We start from the raw sequence: 27,540 nt of genomic DNA on the forward strand, positions 1-27,540 counted from the left end.
GAATCAAGACAAGAGGGTTGGTTCACGGTTGCCCAGCACCCCATCATCCTTCTTGCAGCTAATCAGAAGGTGAGTGCGATCACCTGGGCAGATGCGGTAGACTAGATCTCATCAGACAGGGAAATGGACAAAAAGGATCCAGAGGAATGTGTCCAGTTGGACCTTGTTCTGGTGTCTCCAAATTTCATTCCCACAGAGCCATAATAGGGTGACCATGACTCTGAATCACGTACTCTGCTCCTCCAACTCCCCTTTCTTCCTTCAACTCTGAAGTGCCTTGCCAACCCTTTACATCTGCCCTGGAGAGGAACTGGGATCTGAGAGTAGCGGAAAGCCATGGACCAGGAGCCCCAGCCTTCCTCTGTGACCGGCATGGTGTTTACCAAGTGCTCAGCCTTGAAGTTATTTGTGGCCCTCTCTGCCTTACTGAAGAGAAATGGATTTTTACCTCAACTCATGATTCCTGTTTAAATATTTAGTTTCATCAGCACAGGCCCAAGTGCCTTTTCCATTTCCCCTGGTGCCTGGGAGCCACGCTGACACCAGCATCATAAATAATGCATCAGATCCCAGCAACATGCCACTGGCTGGGAGTTGCTCCATCCCTCACGTCTCAGGGCCTGCCCTCGGCTGCGCTGCTTTAGGAGAAGCTGGCTACCATGGAGAGGTCAGTATGGAACTTTGAAGGCTTCACCTCAAATCTCCTTCTGGACACAATGACTGTGATGGGCAAGCAGTCCCCACTCCAGCCCGGATCTCAGGGACTTTGTGGGGGTGTGCAGAGATGTGTGTTGGTGGGGAGAGTGGGACAAGTGGGAAGACGTGGGAACACCACAGTCACACAGTCCTCAGACTCTCTGCCTTTGAAGTTGCCGTTACCTGATGAGAGACTTCAGGCCACCAATAGAAAGGGTCCAACCTCGGTTCTGTGTGAATGTGGAGAAGAGACGGGACACCTGACAGGAGGAGGCAGCCAGGTTTAAGGACACAGGAAGAAGACTCAGTGAAATGCTGGAACCTTCTCTCTCCCCTTCACTTCCAGAATTCTGACTCCTAACTGGGAGGAGGGCTCCACCCTCTACACCCTCTATTCCATGAACACAGTCCAAATTTCACCCACCAAATCAGAAGCCGTGGGAGGGTGGAAGGGAGTTAGGACTTCCAAAGATGAACATTTCATCTCCTCTTGCAGAAACCAACCAGTGATAGAATTTGACTGGACAGTTTCTGGGCAACCTTTACCAAAACTTCAAAAAGGGTAAGCTGCCTCCAGGTGCCCTCTATTTGAAGCCAAGTCTTCAGTGCTCTGATTGGTGCAATTAAATGGGAAACATTGCATTAGTTGCCACTAATAATATGGTCCTGGCCCTGGTTTTGTAAAAGAAGCTCCTTGGGGCAGCTCTGAACTACTCATGGTTTATCCTCCAAAACTTCACAGAGATAAAAGGAAACATAAACAACCATTTATTTATCCAGGAGTTCAAAGTTTCACTTTGAGCCCTCCAACGTTTTCTGTCCTTTTTGAAATCAAGACTGCAAATAAACTTCCCTCAGTCTCTTGTAGAAAGGGCAGCAGCTACAAACCTATGGATAAAGATAAAAGGCAGTGATAAAAGGAGCAAATTCTAGTATTCATCCTTCAGTCTGGGGGATTCATGAGCGCCCTCTCTGCTCTTTGGAGTTATCCACGCTGTAGAATATCCAAGGCCAGACCCTACTAATTTCTTTCAAACTGCCTAGGATTTGGACAGGTAGGAACTACCAAAAGAGTAGACAGAAGGGGAGTTGGTCTCTGAAGACCACCATATTGTCAAATCCAGTGATCGATTAGTTGCTCTGGTTTATCACAACTGGACCCCACTGTTTATCACATGGGTCGTGGAACCTGGGCTTCTCAGACTTTTTTCCTAGCTCCTTACCTCTGTATTGAAGTATGTTAGCCTCAAAACAAGTCTCTGTGTTTCCACTCTCCTCAGTGGAGTGTGGGTTTGTGTGTGTGTGTGTGTGTGTGTGTATAAACTTTCAGGAGGCTTTGTTTCAATCATGATATTTTATATATGGCATTACTTACAACCAAGACACTTTATTTAAGATGAAAAAAATGCAGTAAGTGGCTCATATTCATGGAATTCACATGCTCCCCATGACCAAGATGGAGTTCAGCTAAAAGAAAGGAGAATGGCCTAGGAAAACCTCAATGACAGTATCAGGCATGAGGGGAACTAACTACAGCCTACATGATTGGATACTGTCCAATATGATTTGGAAGAGAATTTTAAAAGGTAGCCAGTGTATATTGTCATTTCTCTCACAGCCATTGATTAGCACAGGTCTCAGAACCCCAGTTTGGGTTGGAAGGGGTCTCTTTCACTATTACATCAAATGAAATACAGGAGGAATTTTGGCTTTCCATCACATAAACTTCAGATTGGTGAGTTTTGAATCCCTAGTGCTCAGAAGAGTTTTGATGCTTCCAGAGAACACAGTCATGCTGCTTTGGTTTTTGTCTGTTTGTTTGTTTTGAAGCTGTGGGATCTTAGTTCCTTGACCAGGGATTAACCCGTGCCCCCTGAAGTGGAAGTGCAGGGTGGTAACCACTGGACAGCCAGGAAGTGCCCAGTCATGCTTTGTTGAATTGGAAGTCAAGACTGGCCCCTTTCTATTTTGTGTTCTTCATGTTTCAGGTGATCTTTTAAAAACGTCAGTCAGATTCCTGTCACTCCGGGGCTGAAAGAGTTGATTTAAAAATTACTCACAGCATAAAAGTTGCGAGTTATGCTTTCTTTAGGGGAACTTTTAGGACTTCGGGCCCAGGAGACAGCATCTCAAGTGACCCTGAGAAAACTCTGAGGAGGCGGAAGGAGGAGCCTGGTTGTTACATAGAAGTGTTGCAACAAAGGGCAGATAGTCTGAACATCAAAACAGTATTGTTAATTAAAGAAAACCAGATATCCCAAGTTAAGGAATTTAGTGCTTTTCTCTGTATGGGGAGACGCAAGAGTCTGGGCTTACTGAAATCCTTCCTTTGATATGTACCTCAGCTCTCTGGGGCCAGACTCCTGTGTTTTTCAGGGTTCACCTTCCGGAGTGCCTGCAGTCTGGTGGCTGCTAGATGGCAGGTGTTCTTTCCTTCCTGAGTTCCCCCAAGGTTCACCAGCTCACCTTCCGTGGTGGCTGCAATTGCTGATGACTGTGATATCCTTTGCTTACTGATATGGCAGGAAATATTCCGTTTCTCAGAAGCCTTCCCAGTATGCTTGGAACAAAATTCAAATACTTTCACCAGGCCCATCCAGGCTCTACTTGGTTGAACCCTGCTCACTTCCCTGACCTCATCTCCTACCCACACTGGTCTTCCTAGGTCACAATCAGATCAGGCTGAGTCTTGCTTTGTGGAATTTGCCTTTGTTCTTCCCCTGTCCTGGCATGTTGCTCCCCACATGTCCCAGCAGCTCACTCCATTCTATCATTAGGTCTCTTTTGAGTTCTTACATCCAAGAGGTCTTCTCTGACCACCATCATCATTTTTGGTTTCCCTATCCTGATTTACTTTTTGTAGTGCATTTATCAATGTATACTAGCACATCTATTGATGGATTTATTATATTTTGTTATTCTCTGTCTTCCCCACAAGAATATAAGCTCCAGGGGGCAGGTGTTCTGTCTGCCTCCTTCACTGGTGTGTCCTCAATGCCTTTAACAGTGTTCATTACTTATTTGGTGAATGAAAAGGGCATTTTTGTAGACACGATTATGTTCTTGAAAGCCCCCATTCTACTCCCCACCCTAGAAGCATTGATTGGGATCTGAGGAGCCAGAGTGCTTCCTGACAAAGGAATGGAGGGGTGAATTTGTGTATTACCTTCTTGGTAATCTGCTATTGCTCATGGGAATGTGTGATACTCTTCAGGTGTGCCGGGGAAGAAAAAATGGAGGGGGAGGAGGATTCTTCCACTGACAGCTGAAGGGCATGGCATCTGGGTGTTCTTTTCTGTTAGCAGTAAGCCAACTCCATCTAAAGGACTTGAGCAGGACTTCAGTGGAGTGGTGTTGGGCCCCTCCTCTCCGTGTAACTCTATCTTTTTAAAAATTTTTTTAAAAAATGTATTTTATTTGCTTATTTTTTAGTGTTTTGGGTCTCTGTTACCGCACAGGCTTCTCTCTAGTTGCGGCAAGTGGGAGCCACTCCCCAGCCATGGTGCTCAGGTTTCCCCTTGCGGTGCCCTCCCTGGTTGCCAAGCACTGGCTCTTGGGCACACGGGCCCCAGTAGTTGAGACACAGGGCCTCAGCAGTTGTGGCTCCTGGGCTCTAGAGCACAGGCTTAATATTTGTGGCACACAGGCTTAGTTGGTCCGTGACATACAGTAGAATTCTGGTTTCTTGGGGATGGAACCTGTGTCTCCTGCATTGACAGGTGGATTCTTTACCACTGAGCCACCAGAAAAGCCCCCTCTTTTCTTCTTTTATTCAGCTTCCATGTCCCTTAGTCTCTGCATATAGTGCTCAGTGTTTTCTGGCTGAATCTATGTTTGCTTAAAATCAAGGGGTGGTTACCATCTGGATGAGTTTCCTAGGGCTGCCGTAACTAATTACCACAACTTGGGTGGCTTCAAACAACAGTAATGTATTGTCTCATAGTTCTGAAGGTCAGAAGTCAGAAATGAAGGTGCCAGCAAACTTGGTTCCTCCTGGGGTCTTTGATGGAGAATCGATTCCATGCGTCTCCCCCAGTATCTGGTGACTGTCGGCAGTCTTTGGCATTGTTTTGGCTTGTAGCTCATAACACTCATCTTGACTTCCACCTTCCCATGCCTTCTCCTCTTCATTCTGTTCCCTCTCTTCTGTTTCACACAAGGACACTTTTTGTTGGATATACGGCCAACTCTAATTCAGGATGATCTTATCTCCAGATCATTAATTTCATCTGGAAATACCCTTCACATTCGCAGGTTCTGGTTCCAGGTAGACATATATTTGGGGGGACCACTGTGTAACCCTCTATACCATCTTAGAAGCAAGAGGGTGAGGTAGGAATAGACAGATTTGTTTTTCAGGCTATGTCCCTTCCCTTCTCCTCCTGTTCTTTTCTTCCCCCAATCCCACCCTCCCACCCCAGCTGCTTTTTTCACCCTGAGAGCAGACTTCTCTTTCCCTAGCTGAGAATTTTGCCTGTGGCAGGTCAGCCCTGGGGCATGCCCCCTTGCCTTCATCATCTGTCCTGGTCAGTGACTTGCGTGGCTCTCTGCCCACACCCTGCCTGTTGCACATTTGGACCTGGACTCTGATCTCCTGGACCAGGACCGGCTAAACCTGTTTTCTCCCAAGCTGAAGGATTCAGGGAACCTGCTTCATCCCCTGGGGCCAGGGTTTGGCTTACTCCTCAGACAAGACAGACCAGGCTCTGAGCTGATGGTGACATAGAAGAGGGTATTTCTAGCCCAGATCTCTCAAACTCTGTGTCTGTTCATCCACCTCTTTTCTAATGAGGAAACATACCTGAATGTTTCCAAAGGCACCTGGAACACAACTTTTCTAAAATTGAACCTGTCAACCATCCCTTTTCCCCCAACTTGCCTCCACTCCTCACTGAATCACACCTCTATCCACCCAGTTGTTACCTTTTTACTTCAAGTCTCCCCAAAGGCATCAGATCTTGTATCTCCCACACCTCTGAGTTTCTTTCAAACCAATCCATATCTCTCATACTCCATGGCCTCTTATCCTAGTCATCAGCCCTTTTCTCCAACCTGCACTCTCCACCATCTCCAATCCACTCTCTTTGCTCTTGTTGTTGTTCAGTCAGTAAGTCCGGTCTGACTCTTTGAGACCCCAAGGACTGCAGTACGCCAGGCTTCCCTGTCTTTTACCATCCCTGGAGTTGCTCAAACTCATGTCCATTGAGTTGGTGATGCCATCCAACCATCTCATCTTGGGTCACCCCCTCCTCCTCTTGCCCTCAATCTTTCCCAGCATCAGAATTTTTCCAATCAGTAGGATCTTTGCATTAGGTGGCCGAAGATCTTTTTTGCTGTGGTCTGAGTCATTCCTACAAAGGTTCTTTGTTGTATCCCTCAACACTTCCCATTGCCTTTTAGGATTCTACTTCCTGACCCCACACCATATAATGTTGCCATCTCCCATTCAAACCCACAGCACTCTAGCACTCCATAGGTTAAAAAAAAAAAACACGCACAAAACAAAAACACACTTAAATCATTTAGGGTACCTTTCCAAAGGCTCATCCCTGTCCACCTTGTGATTTCCAGTCTCTTTTCCAGGACCTGGAGGCATTGTTGAACCTAGGGAAGGAACCTCCTTGTGTATGCCACCAAATGACTGAGCTTGCTCTCTTTTGAGAGCATGAGAGCACCATGGCCTCCTAAAATACACACTTCCAAAAGTCAAGACCTTCTGAGATTGGCCCTGGCTTTTCATGTTTTTGGAGGATCAGTGGAAGAGAAGGCCCCAGGACTGGAGAAGCTAGGAAACTCTGACTCTGGTTTTCTTTCCCTTAGGGGCTCAATTGCTTTGATTCTTGCTTTCTTCTGGAATAGTCATCTGCTGGTACAACCCGGGACCATCTTGGAATAGCTGAGACAGATTGGCATTTTTCCAATAAAATTTTGCTAAATAATAACGTAAGTTAATAAAAGAAAAGAAAGGGAAAAAAAAAAGAGAGAAACAGATCAAAGAAAGCACAAAGGATAAGCTTTGGTACTTTATCTAAAGCCTGTTATCTGGTTCCAGATTAATTACATTCTAGACCCCCAGGCTCCTTTTTTTTCCAGGCTTCTTTCTTGAGTTCAATATCACAAAGCTCCCAGACTCTGGACTCCCTATCTTGTTTTTTTTTTTTTTTTTTCCCCATATATAAAAACTCCATCCTGATGTTGAAGCAAAAACCAACACTCTGTCTTATCTATAGCTTCCTTGCAGCATCCACTTTTCCAGCTAAGCTGTAGGACTCTGGGGATTGACACAGAGAACATTCTGGGCCTTTTGGCAATTCCTTATCATGATTCTTTAATCACAGCAGTCATGCCAGGAAGTTTTACCCATGGAGAGGCTGGACTTTTCCTGGAGTTTCTGGCACAATCTGAGAGACCCCTCTGTTTTAGTAATGAGGATGACTGGAATAGAGAGAAAGCACCTACTACGTACGTATTAAGCTTAATATGTGCCCCAAACTTTGTATATTTCACTTTTTAGTACAAGTGTTAGAATTAGGTGTCAGTAGCTAGTAATGATTTGTAGAACTTGAGGATCAGAGGGGTCAAGCAACTTTTAAGGCCAAACAGCCAAGCTAGGAGTGAAGTTTGGGCTAGTTGGTGACAAGTTTCTGATCTGAACCATGCAGAGGTAGAAGTGCCTTGGGTTCTTTGAAGCTACCGGCTTTTCCACCCCCTTTTTTTTTTCTATGTACAAACATTTGCTGAACTCCTTTATACACATACTTCTTTGCTATTTGGAAGTATAAAAGTTTCATAGACAAAAGTCCCTGCATTCAACTCTGCACCTGGTTCTCTATGTTAAGTCCATCATTCATGGGCACTTATTCTTCCAAATACTGAGCACCTATTATGTAGAAGACACTGGCCCAGGAGCTAGAGATGCAAGAGGTTATACACAGAATCTAGAGGAAGGAAAGAGCCTGGGTTCTACCACCATCATTACTTCTAACTAATTCTATGCCCCCAAATTTCTGAGGCCTTTCATGGGGGGATGGGGGTGGGTTGGGGCTTCTGGATAAGGCTGTTCCTAAGGAGGTAGGTATGGATGGAAGACGTTTTCTTGGCACTTTTTGCCCATTTACTGTGGTTAGTATCTGATAAGGTGCACAAAGCTGGGGAAATGAGACAGGCAGACAAGGAACTATCAGAAATACAGAGATATTTTGAAGGGGAGAAACTGCTTACTTATTTAAAAATAATGAGAAAACTCTTTAATAGAGCTTGCGACCTATTGTTCCTGTAGAGTTTATGGTTTCCAGGTGGCCTTTCCACTTGGAGACAATCTTCCTGGTTTAGAGCATTCTAGGCCAAAAGAAAGGGCCGAATTATCCCAACACTACTGCCAGTTTATGGTTTAACTCCAGCTAAATTATTCAGCCTATTTACGTGTCAGCTCAGAAATGGAGAGAGTGATGTCAGATACGTCACAATGTTTTCTGTGGAATCTCCAGTAAAGGGATTATGATAAATAACAGCTATGCAGTATGCATAACGGAACAGCTTTACTTTTTTCTCTAGGTCAAAAGAGTTGATGTGAGATCACAATTTGACTCACAGTGTAAAACCTTTGGGAATCTGAAACTTGCTTGAGTTAAAAAAAAAAAGCAGCAGACACCTGTTATTTGCATAGTGCTCTTTGCTGAATGGTTTACAAAGCATTTTAAGATATAATCACAACCGTTCCTTACCCCACCTGTGAGGTGCAATTAGTGTGTCCCCATTTAATTCTTGAAGAAACTTGAGTTACACAATCAAGGTAATTCAGGCAAAGATGCTTTATATTTTTATTTTTTTATTAAAGTGCTTTATATTTGATTTTTTGCTTTCCATACTATTGTTTTCACCTCAATTTGTGGTAATGGACAATCACAAATGCCATCACCAGACAAAGCAGAACACAGCCTTCTTTTCTGGGGACACGTCTCATCCCCAGACGCCAAACCCAGAGTCAACAACACAAGGCTGTAAAGCACCAGAAACTCCAGACAACCCACAGCAGTAAGGGATCCTCTTCATGTTTATTACCCAACAATATCTGGGAGTAGTTTGGAATGGATTGGCTTCCCTAAAGAAAGTTGTTTGTGTACATTTAGGGGACAACCAGCTCAGATTCCGCCTCTATTCGGTTCTTTGTTTCTCTGAGGATCTGAAGGCTGAGAAAACAGGGGTTGTCGAGAGAATTTGCCTGGGAAAATAATAACTTTAAAAGCATTAGGCTTATAACCAGTTAACAGTCCATCAACAGCAAGCTGACTGGCACCATCTCCTCCTTTGAGGAGTTGCGGTGACAGTGAACTGTAGGCCCTGTTCCCCTAACGGCAAAGGAAGCCCCCCTCCTCTAATGGTCTCTTCTCCCAGCCGGGCTGCACTGCATATAGGGCCTGTCTAGAGGCAAGGCCTCCAGGTGTGGGGAAGTGGGTTCTGCTCATCCTGGTTTTGGGGTGAACGCGGATTGACACGCCAGTGGAGTTAGGGTGCAGTTGGAAGGGGGTCAGTTTTCCTAGTCCCGCCATCCTCTAGGTCTCTGTCCCGAGAAGCTGCAGGCATCTGGCATCCCCTTGGCTCCAGGGCCTTGGGGTTCCAGGCCGGTTGCCTGAACCACACCAGGAGGAAGGCGCCCTGCTGCGAGCACTTATTTGCATCCAAGTGTTTGCATCCAGATTGGTGCTCACGTGCTGGAGGTCACACTGCCTGGAGGTCTCCAGGGACAGAGGCGGGGAGAGGAAGCCCAGTCAGGGGGTGGGCAGGTGCCGGGGTACGCTAGCTGGGGCGGCAGGCATCAGCCTGGGCCAGGACCCCTGCCCTAGGACCCTCCACTTCCAGCAAGGTCCCCCCAAGCCGCACCCCGCTCCCCAATTCCCTGCTGATCCCAGGCACTCCGGCCTCCCCTGGCCGGGCAACTCGGCCCTCCCTAGCCCTGCGCCGGGGGCGGGCACCTGCCCCCACCCCTGGGCGTCCCCTCCCCTTCACTTCCCCCTCCCCTTGTTCCCTCCCTTCCCTCCCCCCCGCGGCGAGGAGTCGGCTGCGGCCGAGGCTGAGGCGGCGGCGGCGGCGGCGGCGGCAGCGGCAGCAGCGGGCGGGGCTCGGCCCGGGCTCCGCGGGCGGGCGGGCGGACATGGCGGCCAACATGTACCGGGTCGGAGGTAGGAAGGCTCGGCCCGACCCGGCCCGTCTGGGAGCGGGCCCCGGGAGTGGGGGGGTCGGGGCGAGTTCGCCCTAACGGCTGGCAGCCACGGGCGCCCGGGCTGAGGGCGCAGGCGGCTGGGGGCCTGCGGTGGGGGCCGGGGCTGCCCACCCCCGCCCCTCCCCTCCCCCACCGTGGCCCGCAGAGGGGCCGGGGCCCATCCACACCCCCGCGCCCCGCCCCAGGTCTCAGGGCCGAGCCTGTGCTTGAGGGTCTGAATTATCCCGCACCCCCCACCCCCCACCCAGGAAACCCACATGGGGGTGGGGGCCGTCAAGCCCCTTCAGAGGGTGGTTTATCCTCGCGTGGCATCTTGGCATTGGGGGTTTGGAGAGGGTAGAGGGACACTCACCCCCCTCCTCCAAGCCTCCCCTTCCTGGGGGTGGGGGTGGGTGGGGACGATGGGGGCCCAGCCAGGGGCACAGCTGGATGGGCCTGTTTGCGGGGACAGGGCCCGACACCTCTCCGTCGTCACTCTCTTCCGTTTCTCGTCCGGTTCCTCCCCGCCCCCCGCCCCAATAATGGGGCTCAGAGGGGCCAGGGCACCGCAGCCTGGTCTGGGGAGTTGAGCTCTGCCTGGACGTTCGCTCTACTGTCTGCCTGCTTCCCAGCCTTCTGCAGGAGAGAGAAATAAGGTCAAACAAACTTTCTCCCTACTCACGACGCCCTCCTGTCTCTTTCCTGGTGAAATAATAATTCAGATAAGTGGCGTGTTTGTGTGTGAGACGTGCTCTTCTTCTGCTCATTAGCCGAGCTTCTTGATGGATGGTGGTGGGAATGGCCTGGCTAAATGAGGCCACTTTGCAGAAGGGAGAAGGGAGAGAGCCACTGAGCTAGACAATACAGCCCAGCCTCTCAAATAAACACACAGTGGGGAGTTTCCAGTGAGCCTATTAGATGACAGGAAAAACCACACTTGAAAATTTTTATCCTTTTTGTTGAAAGGCTGCAGCAATTTCATTATAACAAGACCCTAAAGGGATCTGGATTAAATTTGGTAAATGAGGTATTAAAAAAACCCGATATCTAAAAAATAAAAATAAAAAAACCGATATCACCTCCAGAGAGCTCTGCCTCTCAAAAAGTGACCTGTCTCCTTACTCCCTGCCCCCATCCTCTGGATAGAGCTGTGATAAAGTTGGTCAGGGTGCTTCTGCTCCACTCACCTGATTTTTTTTTTTCTTTTTAAGTTGGTGATTGAAATGTACTTTGGGCTGCTAAGCCTTTCAAGATGCTCTGAATTTGTCTTAGGTCAATAGTTTCATGTGAGAAGCATACTCCAGGGCAAATGGATTGGAGTGAAAAGATGTGGAAGCAGTTAGAGTATGAAAGACACATGTTTAGTCAGCCCTGACTACTCAGTGATAAGAGGTGTCTTTTTGTTTATTATTAAAAATTTGACACATGTGGGACAAGAGTCTAGGAGAACTTGAATAAAACATTAATCGAAGCGAAAATGCCAGGAAAATAAGGATCTGTGAATGGTAGGCGCATGAGAGAATATATTAAGTTTGCATTACTAAGTTTGCTTTTACCAGGGAATGAATTATGGGCGTGCTTCATTTTGAATGTGAATTACCTAATATAAAAAGTCACAGATTGGCACATGTGAACTTTCTGTTGAAAAGATTAAGCTCTTTACTTCCTTTACTTACAGATTATGTCTACTTTGAGAATTCCTCAAGCAATCCGTACCTCATCAGAAGGATAGAAGAACTCAACAAGGTATACACTGAGTGTTCTTGATTCTAATATTAAGAAATATTTGTTTCCCATTGAAGGATAGGTGGGTAAAAGGCATAAGAGGTGATTTTACTTGCAGTTCCAGACTCTTTGAAAGTATGGATTTCAGATTAGAGAATTACGCAGGATTCCGAATATTTCACTTTTTATAATTACCTCTGATATTAAATATTGATATTGAATATGTAACATCTGCAGGTTTCTTTAAATTGCTTGGAGCTTCTCCGAGCAGGCCACTCCAGTAACTCAGTCTCTCTTTATATTTGAAGTCATAATTTGTGTTTCTTCCTTTTTAGTGAATTAATTTTTTCCTCTTTCAGCTTGAGAAGGAAGATGTTAGGAAATATAATATTTAAGGGAATTTGTAAAATTCTAGACTAGGCTAACTAATGAGAATACAGTATTGGTATAATTATAAAGTGGCTTTTTTGGTACTATAGGCCGGAATAAATAAAACTTACACATTGTTTTGTCCATGATCGAGGGTGTCCAGGACAGCAGCAGCATAATGACTGTTGGCAATAGTTCAACTTTTATAACAGAGGCACTCGAATAGTCATAAGCGACCTGACCAAAAATTTCTGGTGGTTCAGAGTTACCTGTGTAGCTGATGAGAATTCTTGCGGTCAAAATGTTTGGGGGCTGTCTAGCTTATACTTTCCCCCCAAAATACCATCCGGAGAGAGAATTCTTACTGTAAAAATGTTTGGGGGCTGTCTAGCTAATCCTTTTTTCCCAAAATACCATCTGGAGACTGGTCCAGTTTTGAGTCCCTGGAAGCCAGGTCTGGCCAAGGGCATGCCTGGCTTATGAGCTTGGACTTCCTGGTTCACTTTTGGGGATACCCTGGCGATGTTGCATTTTAAAAACGTGTAGAATTTGAGACCACCAACCACCAAATGAAGCAAATGGCTGCAGGGTTAGGTCAGTCTGTGGATGGAAACTGCTGAGATGTCTTCTCTTTTATGTTGTTGATGTAAGGTATAAGAATTTAGGCAATTCCGGGAAATTCCTTTGTAATCCAGTGGTTTGGGCTTCCTTTGTAATCCAGTGGTTCGGGCTCAGCACTTTCACTGCCACAGCCCGGGTTCCATCCCTGGTTGGGGAGGAAAGATCCTGTAAGCCACTCAGTGCCACATACACAAAAAAATTGTTTTAAATAAAAGGCTTCATAAAGAATTTAGGCAATTCCACACTGTTTATGGTATCAGTTTAGAAAGTTAACTAGGATTCAAAGAAAAATCTTGGCCTATGAGATTGGTATTCTCTGGCTGCTCCCTGCTTTGTTTGTTCATTTGGCTCTAAGTGCAGTAAACTCTTTCTTGGCCAATACTGTTTTTCTTTGGCCATGTTGTGTGTGTGTTGTGGGATCTTAGTACCTGACCAGGGATTGAATCCAAGGCCATGGCAGTGAAAAGGGTCCTAAGCACTGGACCATCTTGGCTCTTGCTCATAGGCACTCACCTTAGTACTGTCTAGTTGTTTGCAGTTCCCTGTACCTTGCTTTTTTCCCCATATCATTTATCACCTTCAAATACACTTTATGTGTTTATAGGCATACCTCAGAGATATTGTGGGTTCGGTTCAGACCACTGTAGTTAAGGCAGATATTGCAGTAAAAGCAAGTCACATGAATTTTTTAGTTTCCCAGCACATATAAAAGTTAGGTTTACACCATACTGTAGTCTATTATGTGTAAAAAATGATGTACATGCAGGGATTTCCCTGGTGGTACAGTGGCTGACTTTGAGGTTCCCAGTGTAGGGGGCCCAGGTTTGATCCCTGGTCTAGGGATGATCCCACATGCCACAAATAAGACTTCTCATGCTACAGCTAAAGAGGGCCATGTGCAGCAACTGAGGCCCAGTGCAGCCAAAAAAAAAAAAAAAAAAGATGTGCATGCCTCATTGAGAAATTCTTTATTGCTAAAAGAAATGCTAGCTGTCCTCTGAGTCTTTAGTGAATCATAACATATATTTAAGGTCCCCATTACAAATGGGTCATAATAATGAAAAAGTTTGAAATGTTGCAAGATTTACCAAAATGTGACAGACACTAAGTGAGCAAATGCTGTTGGAAAAATGGCACTGATAGACTTGCTTGACCCATCAGTTTGTAAAGAAATATAGTATCTGTGAAGTTGAGTGAGCCTAAGTGCAATAAAATGAGGTGTCCCTGTATTTTCATTTCCTGATTTTGCAAACTAGAGTGAAAGCTCTAGGTGTGTAGTGATCTTTTCTATTCACTAATGGATCCTAAGTGCTTTAGAATAGTGGCTGGCACATAGTCAAGGCATTCAGTAAATATTTCTTGAATTAGTGAATTTCTCAGATGTCTGATGTTAATACTTGTACATGGCTTTACTGGTTACAACTACTTTGGTTCATTCATTTTACAGATATTTCTAAGAGCCTGCTACCTGCCAGGTACTTTTAGATACCCACTTTTAGGAACTGAAGAATGAACAAGATAGGTCTAGTAGTGAAGATAGACATCAACCAATTAATTCCACAAGCAGAAGGAAAATTGCATCTGTGCTAACAAACATCAGAGCATGGTACTCTGGAAGCATATAATCGAGGGATTCAAGTTTGTCACCTCTTGAGCCTCACAGTACCTTAAACTTTTAAAGTAGATGCATCATGGATTCTTGGGAAGCACCCCATGGTTAGGTAACTTAAGTGTCTGGGTTACACATTTAGCTAAAACCTGGATTATTTCAGACTCCATCATTATATTACTGTTTACTTTGAAAGGCCCTCTCCTCCTCCATATTACTGTTTACTTTGAAAGGCCCTCTCCTCCTCCACATCCTCACCTTCTCCCTCTCCCTCTGCTTTCACAAGAAATCATTAATATACTAACAGTCCTTAGGGGACTAGGGGTTACCGAATTGTGAGAGATGAGACTCTCTGTAATTTCAGAGAATGGCAGTTTGAGTGAATGGAGTATTGATTAAAAGGAACTGTGATTGGCTAATTTATTATTGGATATTTACATAGGACCTTTATTTTTGAAGGAGTGTGAAAGAGAGATTTCATTTTAAGTAATTCATTAAATATTTCTTGAGTTTTTATTATATAGCAGGTACCATGCTAGGCTCAGAGATACTACAGTGACCAATATGGACATAGTCTTCGCTATGTACGTAGTCTTTGGTCTACATAGTGTGTAGACCCACACAGGGTCTACATTCTCATGAGGGAGACACAGAAGAAGATGAATGAACAGGTATAAAGAAAATGATCATAAATGGTGTTAATTTCTACAAAGGAAATAAGCCAGAGTCTTGACAGAATAACAGATTGCTTCCTTGGAATAGGGATTAGACTTTAAGGACATTGAAATAGAAGCTTAAAGGATGAGAAGGAGGTAGTCTTCTTGGGATCGGGGCCATAAGAGTTCCAGAAATGCCCTGAGTGGGTCAGAGGTCAGGTTGGCCAAGTGGGGAAATTTAACATCATTGGAAGGATCCAAATAATGAATTTGAGAATGCTTGATACATTCTAATTGATAAGCTAAGAGAAGGGACATTAACCTATTTTATTAACTTTCTTCTAGTTAAGTAGGATGTATTTTAGGATTCTCTGGTGGTCCAGTGGTTAAAACTTGGTGCTTTCCCTGCCGGGCCCCAGGATCAGTCCCTGCTCCGGGAACTTAAGATCCTGCAAGCTGTACAGCATGCCCAAAGGAAAAAAAAAGAAATATATATATATTTTTTAACAAAATTCCTAGGATAAGCTGTTTGTCACTATTTTTATACAAAATTCACTTTTATAGGTTGATAGTTCCTTTTTTTAAAATCTTATTTGAAATGTTACTTGTCAGAAAGCAGAACTAAGTATTTTCTTTTTTTTAAATTAAAGAATAGATTTTTGTCTCAGTCCCCCCCCCCCCCAACTTTCAGTTGCAAAACTAAATAATATAATGGGTTGATGAAAACAGTTCAACGTTGTTATCTTATATTCCCTCATTTCCTCTTCTCTAAATTGTACTCAGAGTGGTGATGATCTTTTGGAGGAAGACTATAAAGTTAAAATAGAAAATAGCTTTTGGGAAAATTTTAGTTAGTCACTCTAGTTTGGGTGTTGCTGTTCTAAAGATTCAGTCTGCACACATGTTGAAAGAAAGCTTTGTGCATGTAATAATGAGGTACAGTCTCAGGAAGTTTTGGAAATTATGCTTGTGGGTAAATTTTATGTTATTTGCTATGGATATATTTTTTGGGTGTATCATGTTGTATAATTTGTGTGTATCTTCATATATTTGAGTTTTTTTTCATATACAAATCTTTGTATATTTTATTAGCCATCCAGTTTGCCCTGAGATTTATTTTAATGTTTAGGGTCTTTTTTTTTTTGGTGGGGAAAAGGGAGCCACTAACTTGAGCAGCTAATCTTGTCCCCCATCCCAATCTATATTTGCACATATAAGATTTTACACATAATTTCAAGAGATCCCCTCAAAGCCCTTTTGATGGAACCCGAATTAAGGCCCCTCCTGACGTTTAGGATTTGTTGGGAATAAGGACAGAAATTGGGAAAAGAAAGTTCCTTTCCATTTGTTCTAGTTGAAGCATACCGTGGACTTACCATGTTGGAAAGTGTTTGGTTATTTTGTTTTTTAAGAATGTACTTTCTTAAGTTGAGGATAGAAATGGCCATGAGTATGAGGTGGACTCAAAGCCCCTTATTGCTGGAGGATGTTCTTCTAACTGTGTTTGACAGAATGGAGATTTAAGAGACTGCAACCTAAGTGGAGAAAAGAACATAGTACGTTGCTGTTCATTGTATGTTCTTCTTTATACCTGTCTCCACTTTTCCCACCTGGGGGTTTATTCAGATCTTTTTTTTTTCTTAGACTACTCTGTCCTCCAGGCTCCACCTATTGGACTTTCTTTCTTTTCTAGCCAGCTAAGGACCCTTGTACCCCTTTCCTCCTCCTTGAAACTTTTTCTCCTCTTTCCCCATCTGGTGGTGCTTCCTGCCTCCAGCAGTAAGAAGTGGAGTCTGGAGGGGAAAAGAAATGAGTAAAGGAAAATAGTGTTGGTAATTTGTCAGGAATGTTTTACTTTTATACTTAGGTTATGGGGAACTGGTGAAGGTTTCTGGGTGAGGGCCATGATGCCCACTGGGCCCTGGAAGGTTGGAGAGGAGGTGCCACGTGAACAGGCATCTCTGCTGGAGCGGAGGCTTCATGAGGGTGGGCACCGAGCGGCCCCAGCACTTAGCTCATGCTGAGTGAGGCACTAGAAGAGGGCGAAAGAGCTTTGGTGACTGTATAGACACAGCTTTTAGCCTTGGTCTTCAGAAGTGTGCTTCTTAAATTATTTGGGGTGGAGGAGTTTTAAAACTACTCAATATCTTAGGCTGCTTTTGTAAAATTTGAATGAGAGTAGAAAAATGAAATTTAAAGTAGGCTTATAAAAATGCAAGCCCCATTTTTTGTTATTAGATTCTAGAGATAGGAAATTAACTCTCAAATACCTTAAGACGCTTAATTTCTGTACTGATTTCTGTTACACAGTAACAGTTGTGTATTGGGCCTTAGACTACAGTTTCAGTAGTTCAACTTTAGAGGAATACTTGAAGGGTGTGTGTGTGTGTGTATAATAGAGAAGAGGAATTCTGTAGCTGTAAACTACCTAATAGCCAAGTGTGTACATGATTCAGGAGAGAATATTTGTTTTGAACTATGCCTGTCTCCCACAAGCAGCTTTAAATAAGAATTTAATTGGCTTTATAGAGTATCCCTGTTGAAGGAACTCATCAGTGAGGCAGAAAAAAAACATGCATACCTTAAAACTCTTGCTTTAGGTTTTTAATATGCTTTTGTCTCAAGAAGAGAAAAAATGATAAAGCATGGGTAATTGAAGTCATTGATAGATTTTATTTACATGAAAATATTGGCCTGTTCATTTGGCAGACTGTGGGATCATTGCTTCTGGAGGATGTATTTGATCACGATATTGTGAATTATAGAAACACTTTGGTTAGGATTTAATATGATTTCAATTTTAAGGGGCAATATTTCTACAAGACTATTCTTCATTCTAGAATACTGCTGCTGAACTTCATAAAATTGACACATTTACTGCAGCACATACATATTCTGATTTCTTTGTGTCTGAGTGTATCAGTAAGCCCAGAGAAATTCTGAAAATTTGTTCTCAAATTTGTTTGGAATTGGAGGTCACAATAGCATTTTATTGTAATCTATGTGTTTTTACAGTGAACTTTGTAGTGAACGATTGACCTTGAAAGCGCTCAGAATTCATGAAGGATAGGAGTGTAGGAGCCTGGGCCCCAGCTGCAGTAAATTAGTCTAACTGAGTATTGATTGCATTCTAGACTGTAGTCAAAAAGAAATAAGAGCTTCAGTGTTCATAACTCAAGGCTTTTAATACTTTCATATGTGAAGGTAGACCAAATTCTACCAAGAATATTGAGCATTATGGGTTCATAGATTCCCTTGAGCTGAGAATGCTTTCCCAAGCTATCTGGTCCACCTCATCTGTTGATTTGCCCTGCACCTGCAAAGTGTCACCATCCATCGAACACGGGGGTGTTTAGAAGGAGGGGCTGGGTGCTTAGTCTGTGCCTCTGGGAGAGGGTTTGGAGGACTTACATTTAAATGTTTTAAGATATGCTGTGGCTTTTTAAATTTGGGGGATTAGTTTCTTAAGGCTAATCAGAGTTAACTATGTCTGGCTTTAGCCATTAAAGCTGTCTGATCACTTTAGTTTAATTGATGCCAGTGAGTTATTTTATGTTTGATATTTCAGTTTCACTTGGAACTTTTACAAATGTTGCTAGTCCTTATTTGAATTTTTTAGCTCTCTATCCTGCAGCTGTGGTTGGCACAGTAAGTCAGAGTGATCTTATAATTGTGCTGTCTCTAGTTTTGTTTTATAAACTACTTGAGTCTAATATTCAGTCCAGATGACTTTTATTTTTCTTATTTCTTAGACTGCAACTGGCAACGTGGAAGCAAAAGTAGTGTGCTTTTATAGACGACGAGATATTTCCAACACGCTTATAATGCTTGCAGACAAGCATGCTAGTAAGTTAATTGTCTTTTTCTTGGAAAAAACTTAAAATGTGTTTTGAGTCTCTTTTTTTCATGATATTAGGAAAAATACTGTGTTACCTCTAACTTTTTAGTTTCCCATGTGTTTTCCTCTTAGTTTAGATGGGAGTAGGTTTTTTGGGTGGCTCTTGGTTTTAGTATGTATATTTTTAGGATGCAACATATATTTATCAATTAGTCAAAAGGTTGAAATTAGAAGTCTTTGCAAATAGGCTTTAGCAGACAATCAGGGCAGTGATTTGTCATCTCCCGTTTTTCACAGTGGTTTGAAGTTTTGAATATGAGGAAATTAATACTTCACTGGTATTTTGGAGGACTTTTTTTCCTCCTCTCTGAAACAACTGGGTTATATTTACTGAGTGTTATTATATGTTTGTAGTGGTAGGTATGTGTGGGGGAAAAAGTTTGCTGAAGAAAGAAGTGCAAGGTGATAGATAATGGAAAATTCTTGAAGGTAGCAGCTCTGAGTATTTCTTTGCAGTTTGTCATTTTGTGTTCTTTCCTCCCAGTCAACAGCTTTGACACATCCTAGCACCACCCCCCCTTTTTTTAAAGCAACAGAGGATCAATGAAAAAGTGATTTAAATTTTAAAAAAGAAGTAAAGTAGTTTAAGTACTTTGTCTTAAAAGCCATTTTCATCCTTCAAAATATGTAATAAGATTAGGACCCTATGTGTGTGTGGGTGTAAGTCACTCAGTCGTGTCCAACTCTGCGACCCCATGGACTGTAGCCCACCAGGCTCCTTTGTCCATGGGATTCTCCAAGCAAGAATACTTGCTTGGAGTGGGTTGCCATTTCCTTCTCTATATGTATGTGTATTTTTCAGTTTAATACTGTGATGTGTCAAACTCTGGTCTTGGGGATCCTCAAGCTTGTGAAGTGTTTTGGTAAGGGGGGAAAGGAGGCTGTTGTGCAAACAGGTTGGTTCTCTGTCTGCCTGAGATTTCCCCACTGTGTTGCCAATTTAACCAAGCAGATTGGTAGTCTGTCTTGTAACTTAAATTCCTACTATATTTTCTGCTGTAGTTTTATATATTTTTTTAAAATGTCTTTCCATTTTTGTAGAGAAAGTGTTAATTATGATATGGGTTATTCTGTAGTATTTACAAATTATATATTGACAGATTCAGGGCAGTCGTATTTGTTCCTCATGTATGAGATGAGAGTATTGCTTTTTAAAATGACGTACTAATCAGTTATTTATCTGTAGCTGAAATCTAGAAATTCAACATGTCATTAAAGCATGCAAAACTATTTGGATTTTATTCGCCATTTACAACATAAACTTAAGAAACATAACATGTCTCACTGATATTCATGTACTTTTGGACTTAGTTTAGCTTCTAATGTAATTTGTCATTGCAAAGGTAGTGAGGTGTCAAGATTGTTAGGGAGTTTGCTGACTGCTTGCGGAGGGTCTCAGCATGGCTGTCTTTTGGAGCTGTCTATTTTAGGCTTGTAAATAGAAAATCAGGTTTTTCAGAATTGATTAGGCTCTTTGTATTGACTCATGGAAATGAAATTCTAAGAAAATTAAGAATCAGTCAAACTACATAGTGGTAGTCATGCAGTTTAAAGCAAGACCCGGGTTCAGATTCTGGTTGGTTATTTGCTGCCTGCCTTGGCAAAAATTCTTAACTTCTCATTCATCTGCATTTTCCTTATTTGTAAAATGAGGTTAAAAAAAAAATCACCTCATTTTGAATTATATTTTTATCACACTTAAGAAAAAATTAAAGGAGGGAATTCCTGGGCAGTATGGTGGTTAGGACTCCACACTTTCATTATTGGTGGCCTAGTTTCAATCCCTGGTGGGGGAACTAAGATCCCACAGCCATATGGCATGGCCAAATATATATTAAAACAAAAAAAATCTAAAATTGCATACTTTAAGGAAAAAAATTAAAGGCTAAGGGAAAAATTATGCCAGCACTGATGTGATGATTCAAGGAATGATTTATAATGGGTGCTTAATAAATGTCAGTTTTCCTCCCTCAGTGATTTGTAGATCATCTGTGTGGATGGATTGCTTCTATCTACATTTATCTGTTTTCTTCCATTATTTATTGATTTTATTCTCAAAATTAACTGTATATCCATGTACAATAGAGTTAGAAGTATTAACTGTACTTTTGTTTCGGTATTGACTAAACCTTCACACAAAGAGAATAAAAGTTGCTTGAATAGTTCATGCTTTATAAAGAAGTTTTTAAGGAGGGATTAATGGAGAAAATGTCACATGAAAAACCAGAGTCCTGGATGTGGGTGCCACTTAATTTTCCTGAATCTTAGTTTTTCCACTTCGTTGTGGACTTCTTTAAAACTTTTTATTGCAGAAAATTTCAAACATAAAAGTACAGGTATAATACACATGATGTTTTCCATTATTCTGCTCTAACAGTTATTAATACATGATCAATTAATTCATCTAGACCCCTACTTGTGCCATTATTTTGAGGCTCATCAGAGAAATCTTACTTTTTTATCTGCATATATTTCAGAATATATTTCTAAAAGATACAGCCTCATCTAGACTTAGAGGAGATGCCAAGAATATACAAGGAGCTTCAGGATGCTCTTGACCCAGATCCAGCAATTAACATTTTATCATTCTTTATATATATATAATATATATATTTCCTGAACCATTTGAGAGTAAGTGTATATATATTTCCTGAACCATTTGAGAGTAAGTGGAGACTTTAGAGTGTTTTTCCTAAATGTACTAGAATTCTTTTACATAACCACAGTTTAGTGTAAAGGGCTCAGGAAACCTAGTATTTACAACAAAACTATTATCTCATTCACAGTCCTTATTCAGATTTCATATCTCAACAGTGTTCTGAGTAGCTATGTATTTTTTCCTCAGTCTAGGATAAAATCCAGAATCACACACTGTTTTATTGTGTATCCTTGATAATGGAACCAGTTCCTCAGTCTCTGTTTTTTGACCTTAACATTTTTGAAGAAAGTAGGTCAGTTATTTTGTTGAATGTGGTTCAGTTTGTGTTTGTGTAATGTTTCCTCATAATTAGATTCAGGTTATTTTTTTTTTTTTGTAGGGATGCTGTCTGTAGTGATGTGTCCTTCTCGATCCATAGTGGTGATATTAGGTTTGATTACTTGGTTAAGGTAGTGTTCCTTTGTATTCAGTAAGTTATTTTGGGGGAGGTGCCTGGCAACTGGGTTTCCCTGATAGCTCAGTTGGTAAAAAATCCGCCTGCAATGCAGGAAACCCCAGTTTGATTCCTGGGTCAAGAATATCCGTTGGAGAAGGGATAGGCTACCCACTCCAGTATTCTTGGGCTTCTCTTGTGGCTCAGCTGGTAAAGAATCCGCCAGTGCAGGAGACCTGGGTTCTATCCCTGGGTTGGGAAGATCCCCTGGAGAAGGGAAAGGCTACCCACTCCAGTATTCTGGCCTGAAGAATTCCATGTACTGTATATGTGCCCCATGGGGTCACAAAGAGTAGGATGCGACTGAGCGACTTTCACTTCACTTCACTTCACCTGGCAACTACCTAAATATCTTGTTTTTGGTCCAACATCAGTGCACTTGTTTTAGCATCCATTGATCATTTAGGATTCTGTAAACATTGGTATCCTCAAATACCTAGTTTTTACATTTTTTCTTTTATAGTATTTTTTTCATGTTTATAATTTGTTTACATCAGGATCCGAATAAGGTGATTGGTTGGTAAGACTCTTTTAAGTTGTTTTTTTTTTCTCATCCATTTTAATAATTGATAAATACTTCATGTAGCATAAAATACAAGCTTTTAAATTGCACAATTTAGTGGTCTTCTCAAAGCTTATAGCCATCACCACTGCTAATTTCAGATTATTTTCATCACCTGAAAAAAGAAGCCAGTTACTCCCGATTCTCCCTTTCTGTCAATCCCTGGCAACCTCTGATGTACTTACTGTCTCTATGGAGTTGCCTTTTTCTGGTCATTTTTTATAAATGGAATCATACAGTTTGTGTGTTTTTTTGTGTCTGGCTTTTTACTTAGCATAATGTTTTCAAGTTTCTTCCATTTTATAGTATGAATTACATCATTCCTGTTTATAGTTAAGTGATATCATATTGGGTGGATGTACTACATTTTGTTTATTTATTCACCAGTTGATGGGCATTTTTATTGTTTCCTTTCCCGTAATTATGAATGATGCTGTTATGAAATTTCTGTACAAGTTTTTGTGGGGACATCCTTAAGTCTTTTAATCTATAGATGCCTATTGTTTCATATTCTATCTCAGTATTTTGTTGAAGATACCAGGTGGTCTGTCCTGTTGAGTTTTCTTTGGCTTGAAGTTTGTTGATTGCATCTCTGTTGTGTCCTTTACTATGTTTTGCTGTAGGTGGATAGTTAGATTTAGATTCTAGAGGGTCAAAAATCTAGGCTTTTTTTTTTTTTTGGTGGAATGGGGGTTGGGGTAAAAGATCACTTCATGGGCAGCATTGTGCACTTCTGTTATGAGGTCTCTAAAATATTGTTGCCTGTCTCTTTTTAGTAACATTTTACTTTGAAATAATCTAAGATTTACAAAAAATCTATTAAAAACATTACCAGGAATTTCATATGTCCTTCATTCAGATTCCCCAAATGTTAACAATTTTACTATATTTATTCTGTTATTCTGTCTTGTTTATTGTTTAGCCACTAAGTCACATCTGACTCTTTGCGACTCCATGGACTGTAGTCCACCAGGCTTCTCTGTCCATGGGGTTTCCTAGGCAAGAATACTGGAGTGGGGTGCCATTTCTTTCTCCAGTGGATCTTCCTGACCCAGGGATTGAACCTGTGCTTCCTGCATTGGCAGGTGGACTCTTTACCACTGAGTCATCAGGGAAGCCCATTAATTCTATGTACATATTAATATATTTGAATTGTCTGAAAATAAATTGATATATTTCCCCTAACCCCTAAAGATAACTTCAGTGTGTATCTTCTAAGAATGAGGATGTTCTCTTTTCTAACACCAGTCTGATATATGAACTTAATCAGATTTTGTAAAATTTCCCACCAGTGCCTTTTATAACAAAAAATTAAGAATTTTTAATTTTCTTTTTTTGTGGAGTTACAAATCATTGACTGATTGATGATTACTTTTATTCATTTGTTCATCAAGGCTGTAAAAATTGTGCATTTAAAACTATCATTCCCTCATGTGTTGCATGGAATATTTCTATGAAGAGAAATATTCCCTCTCTCAACCAGGTTGTTCTGGTTTAGATCAGGTTAAATGCTTGATGAGGTTTTTGCCCTTTTTAGTTACCAGTTTTTCAAAAATAGTAAAGTGGCTCCTGGGCTTCCCTGGTAGCTCAGCTGGTAAAGAATCTACTTGCAATGCAGGAGACCAGATTCGATCCCTGGGTTGGGAAGATCCCCTGGAGGAGGGTATGGCAACCCACTCCAGTATTCGTGCCTGGAGAATCCCCGTGGACAGAGGGACCTGGGGGGCTACAGTCCATGGGGTCCCAAGGAGTTGGACACGACTGAGCAACTAAACACAGCACAGGGTGGTTCCTGGCATTCTCCAAAGATCACCAATTTACTTCTTTTTTAGTTTCATCATGAGTGCAAGTGTTTGTCTGTATTTGATATTTATTATCAATTATCTTCATTACACTCAAGTTGTTTTGTCTTTGGCTAGTGGGGCTTATTTCGGTTTGTCCTGGAGTCATTTTGAAATGATCCCAGGGATCTTTATTATCTTACTTTCTGATATCGTAAGATGTTTCAGGCTCATCTTTTATGCTTCTTGCCCCAAACCTTTGTCTCCAGAGTCCTGATTGCTTTTACTGGGAAATGGCCTTGGAGACCACAATCTGAGCGTTAAGGATGGATCTTTGAGAGAGGGTGGTGCTGTTCCTAGGTTGTTGTGCATTTAACAGAATGTGCTATTTTGTGGTATATTCTTCAGAATCAAAAGAAATCCTACTTGAATACTTGTTATTGATTCTTCTTTTCTAAGGTAATTTCACTGAAAGCTGGCATATGTACTTTTTTGAGTTTTAAAAGCAGCCATGGTTCCCTTAATCTAGAAGAAATGGAATTTCTCATTAAATGAGTGATACCAGTTTGGTATGGATCTGGTTCTCAGGACTGATGGATTCTTTGAAAATGAAGAATTTCATTCATACTCTTTTTGACTTTTCACTTATTTTAGATGTTTTTGACATATTATGTATTGTGATTTTTAAAATGTAAAGCTTTAGAAAATTAAACTTTGTGTCACTTTCATTTTTAACCCGACAGGCAGAAGGGTAAAGTGTTTTCTGTACTTGGAGCTCTCTTTCTTTCTTAGAGTTTTCTTCCCAGCTTCTCAGTTGTGTCACTCACTCTGGGCTGAAGTTGGGACAGGGAAAAATGGCTCAAATGAGGATAGTTCTTTTACTTTCTAGTGCTTGTTCTGTTTGCCACTACTTTTCCACTCCAACACCCACATGTGTGGAGCTTTGTGGAAGGAGAAAAGGAAGGGAGATGGGACGATTTTATTCTTCCTCAGATTTGTAAAACCACAATTAACTGTTGGAGAGAATCAGGGAGTTGATCCTGCCTACCTTAAGTCCTGTTCATAAAGTTTATCAACTTACTGATGTTTCTGACACTTTTGTGTTATTGTAAGTAGAGTCAGAAAGCAGGGTTGACATTAATCTTAAAATTTTAAACAATAAGACGCTATGGGATATGATATTGTTAGGCAGTAAGGTTGTGATTTGTTGAAGGTGAAAGGTGAGGTGACTTCTATACCCGATTCTAATCACCACCTAGTCTGAGTCATATGCTCTTGCAAAATGTTTTGGTGTCAGAGGGCATATTGGGAACTTTGTTTTTTAAGATTCATGCAGTATATATATAATTCAGAATTATTAGAAAGATGTAGAATGTTTAATGTCTTACAGAATTTTGGGACTAAAATGGGATTTTGTAAAAAAGTTGGCACCTCTTTTGAAAAGATTTAAAACCAGTAATCACAATTGATTGTTACGTCATAGTACCGAAATTGGATGTTTTAATTACATGAGTTCTATCCTTTCCAATTTTCTTTCCTGGCCTTAGTACACAGTTTATGCATTCTGAGTGCTTAGTATTAAGTCCTTTAACGTTGAGACCATGGTTTTGGTTACCTTTCTAGCGTTCATGGGTCTTGTTCATTATAGTTGCTCCAAAAGTGTTTGTAGCTTTGAATTTAACAGGGGAACAGATTTGAAGAACAGCCAGGCTACCAGTTGTTTTGATTTAGCATCTTGGTTGGCTGAAAATAATCTGTGGTGGTTTTAAAATATGGTCCTTGGCTTCTTTGACATTCCTTCCATTGATAGGTGGAGTCCATGTCTTCTCCCCTGGGATCTGGGTGAGGTTGTAGAAGTAATACTGCATAACTCTCAAGGCTAGGTCATAGGAGGCCATGCAGCTTCTTCTTGGTTTTCTTGTAATGTTTGCTGTCAGGATATTTCTGCTGGAACTCAGCCATTATTCTGTCAGTACATATTCTGTATAATGCAGTCTGCATTATACAGACTACATGGAGAGGCCATTTGTAGGTCCCATGGTTGACCTGTCTGAGCTCAGGTGCCACACATATGCCTGGAGGACCCACCAGCTGATCTAGCCCCAGCCATTTGAGTTTGTGTTGAGGTCCCAGTCACTGTGAGCAGAGACAAGAGTTCTGTGCTTGGGCCCCTGAATTCCTCACCCACTGAACATGTGAGGAAAGAAAAACGGTTGTTTTGTGCCATTAAGTTTTGGGGTGATTTGTAACTTAGTAGATGATGTAACTGGGACAGGCTCATAATAGGTTTTCCTCTTATGGCATATTTTCAGTGACAGCTTAAAATCAATGTCTAAGCTTATGACTGCCTACTAAAAGTATTTAATGAACTATTAGTTTTCTTTAAGTAAACTTTACTTTCTTTTGATAGATTGATTAAACGAAGAGATCTTGTCCCCATTCCTTACTCCTTCCTTACAAATGATTTTTGGCCACGCTGAGCACATCAGAAAAAAATGCCCTCTTTATTATTCTGTAGTGAAATTTATTGATCATATAACTTATAATGTAAAAACAAAACTAAAACTCAATATTATGTTCTAAACTTTAAAAAGAGAAAAAATTTATACTAAGATAATAGAATATTTTGTAATATAATAGGATCATATATACTGTATTTCAATTTGTGTAAATGCTGAGGCATGACAATAGTGGAAGATACAATGAAATTGTGAAATGTTTGCATAGAATTACTAGCAATACAGCAGTTATACATTAGATTGATATTTTGTACTAGGAACTCTAATATTTGCTGAAATTTTTCAAAATGGTACTATTGGTGTGTTCTGAACAAAATGAAATAGTCTTTCCTCTTTTTACATGACGACTTCGTTGCTGGAAAACTCAGTTGTATTAAAACCATACCTCAAATATTTTGTGTTCTCATACATTCCCTGTAGCTTAGAGGGTAAAGAATCTGCCCGCACTGTGGGAGATCTGGGTTTGGTCCCTGGGTTGGGAAGATTCCCCTGGAGGATGGCATAACAACCCACTCCTGTATTCTTGCTTAGAGAAAATCCCCATGGACAGGGGTGCCTGGTGGGTTACAGTCCATGGGGTTGCGAAGAGTTGGACATGACTGAGTGAATAAACGCATATATAAAATGGAATTTGCTCTAGTCTCAGATTACAGCCATATTTTTCACTTACCTAAATTCACACCGGGGAACTTCCATGGTGGTCCAGTGGCTAAGACTGAGCACTCAGTACAAGGGACCTGGGTTTGAGCCCTG

The 27,540-nt window shown here is 41.6% G+C and overlaps 1 protein-coding gene across 10 annotated transcripts in view; it reads left to right on the forward strand.

The window, feature by feature from the left end:
- MTA3 (metastasis associated 1 family member 3) overlaps nucleotides 1–27,540 on the forward strand; it is a 210,639-nt gene that overhangs the window by 37,931 nt on the left and 145,168 nt on the right. For 6 of the 10 annotated variants that reach the window (XR_011491552.1, XM_070477493.1, XM_070477463.1 and 3 more), the window contains exons 2-3: nucleotides 11,574–11,641; nucleotides 18,628–18,721. Coding sequence is in view for 9 of the 10 variants with exons in the window: in XM_070477493.1 (XP_070333594.1) it covers nucleotides 11,574–11,641; nucleotides 18,628–18,721 (162 nt within the window). In the remaining variant the exon portion in view is untranslated. Of the gene's footprint in view, nucleotides 1–9,477; nucleotides 9,876–10,363; nucleotides 10,552–11,573; nucleotides 11,642–18,627; nucleotides 18,722–27,540 lie in introns of those variants that run through there. The other 4 variants (XM_070477501.1, XM_070477476.1, XM_070477483.1 and 1 more) reach the window with 4 other exon arrangements.

Source organism: Odocoileus virginianus, chromosome 2 (assembly GCF_023699985.2).
Source record: "Odocoileus virginianus isolate 20LAN1187 ecotype Illinois chromosome 2, Ovbor_1.2, whole genome shotgun sequence".
Classification (NCBI taxonomy): Eukaryota; Metazoa; Chordata; class Mammalia; order Artiodactyla; family Cervidae; genus Odocoileus; species Odocoileus virginianus.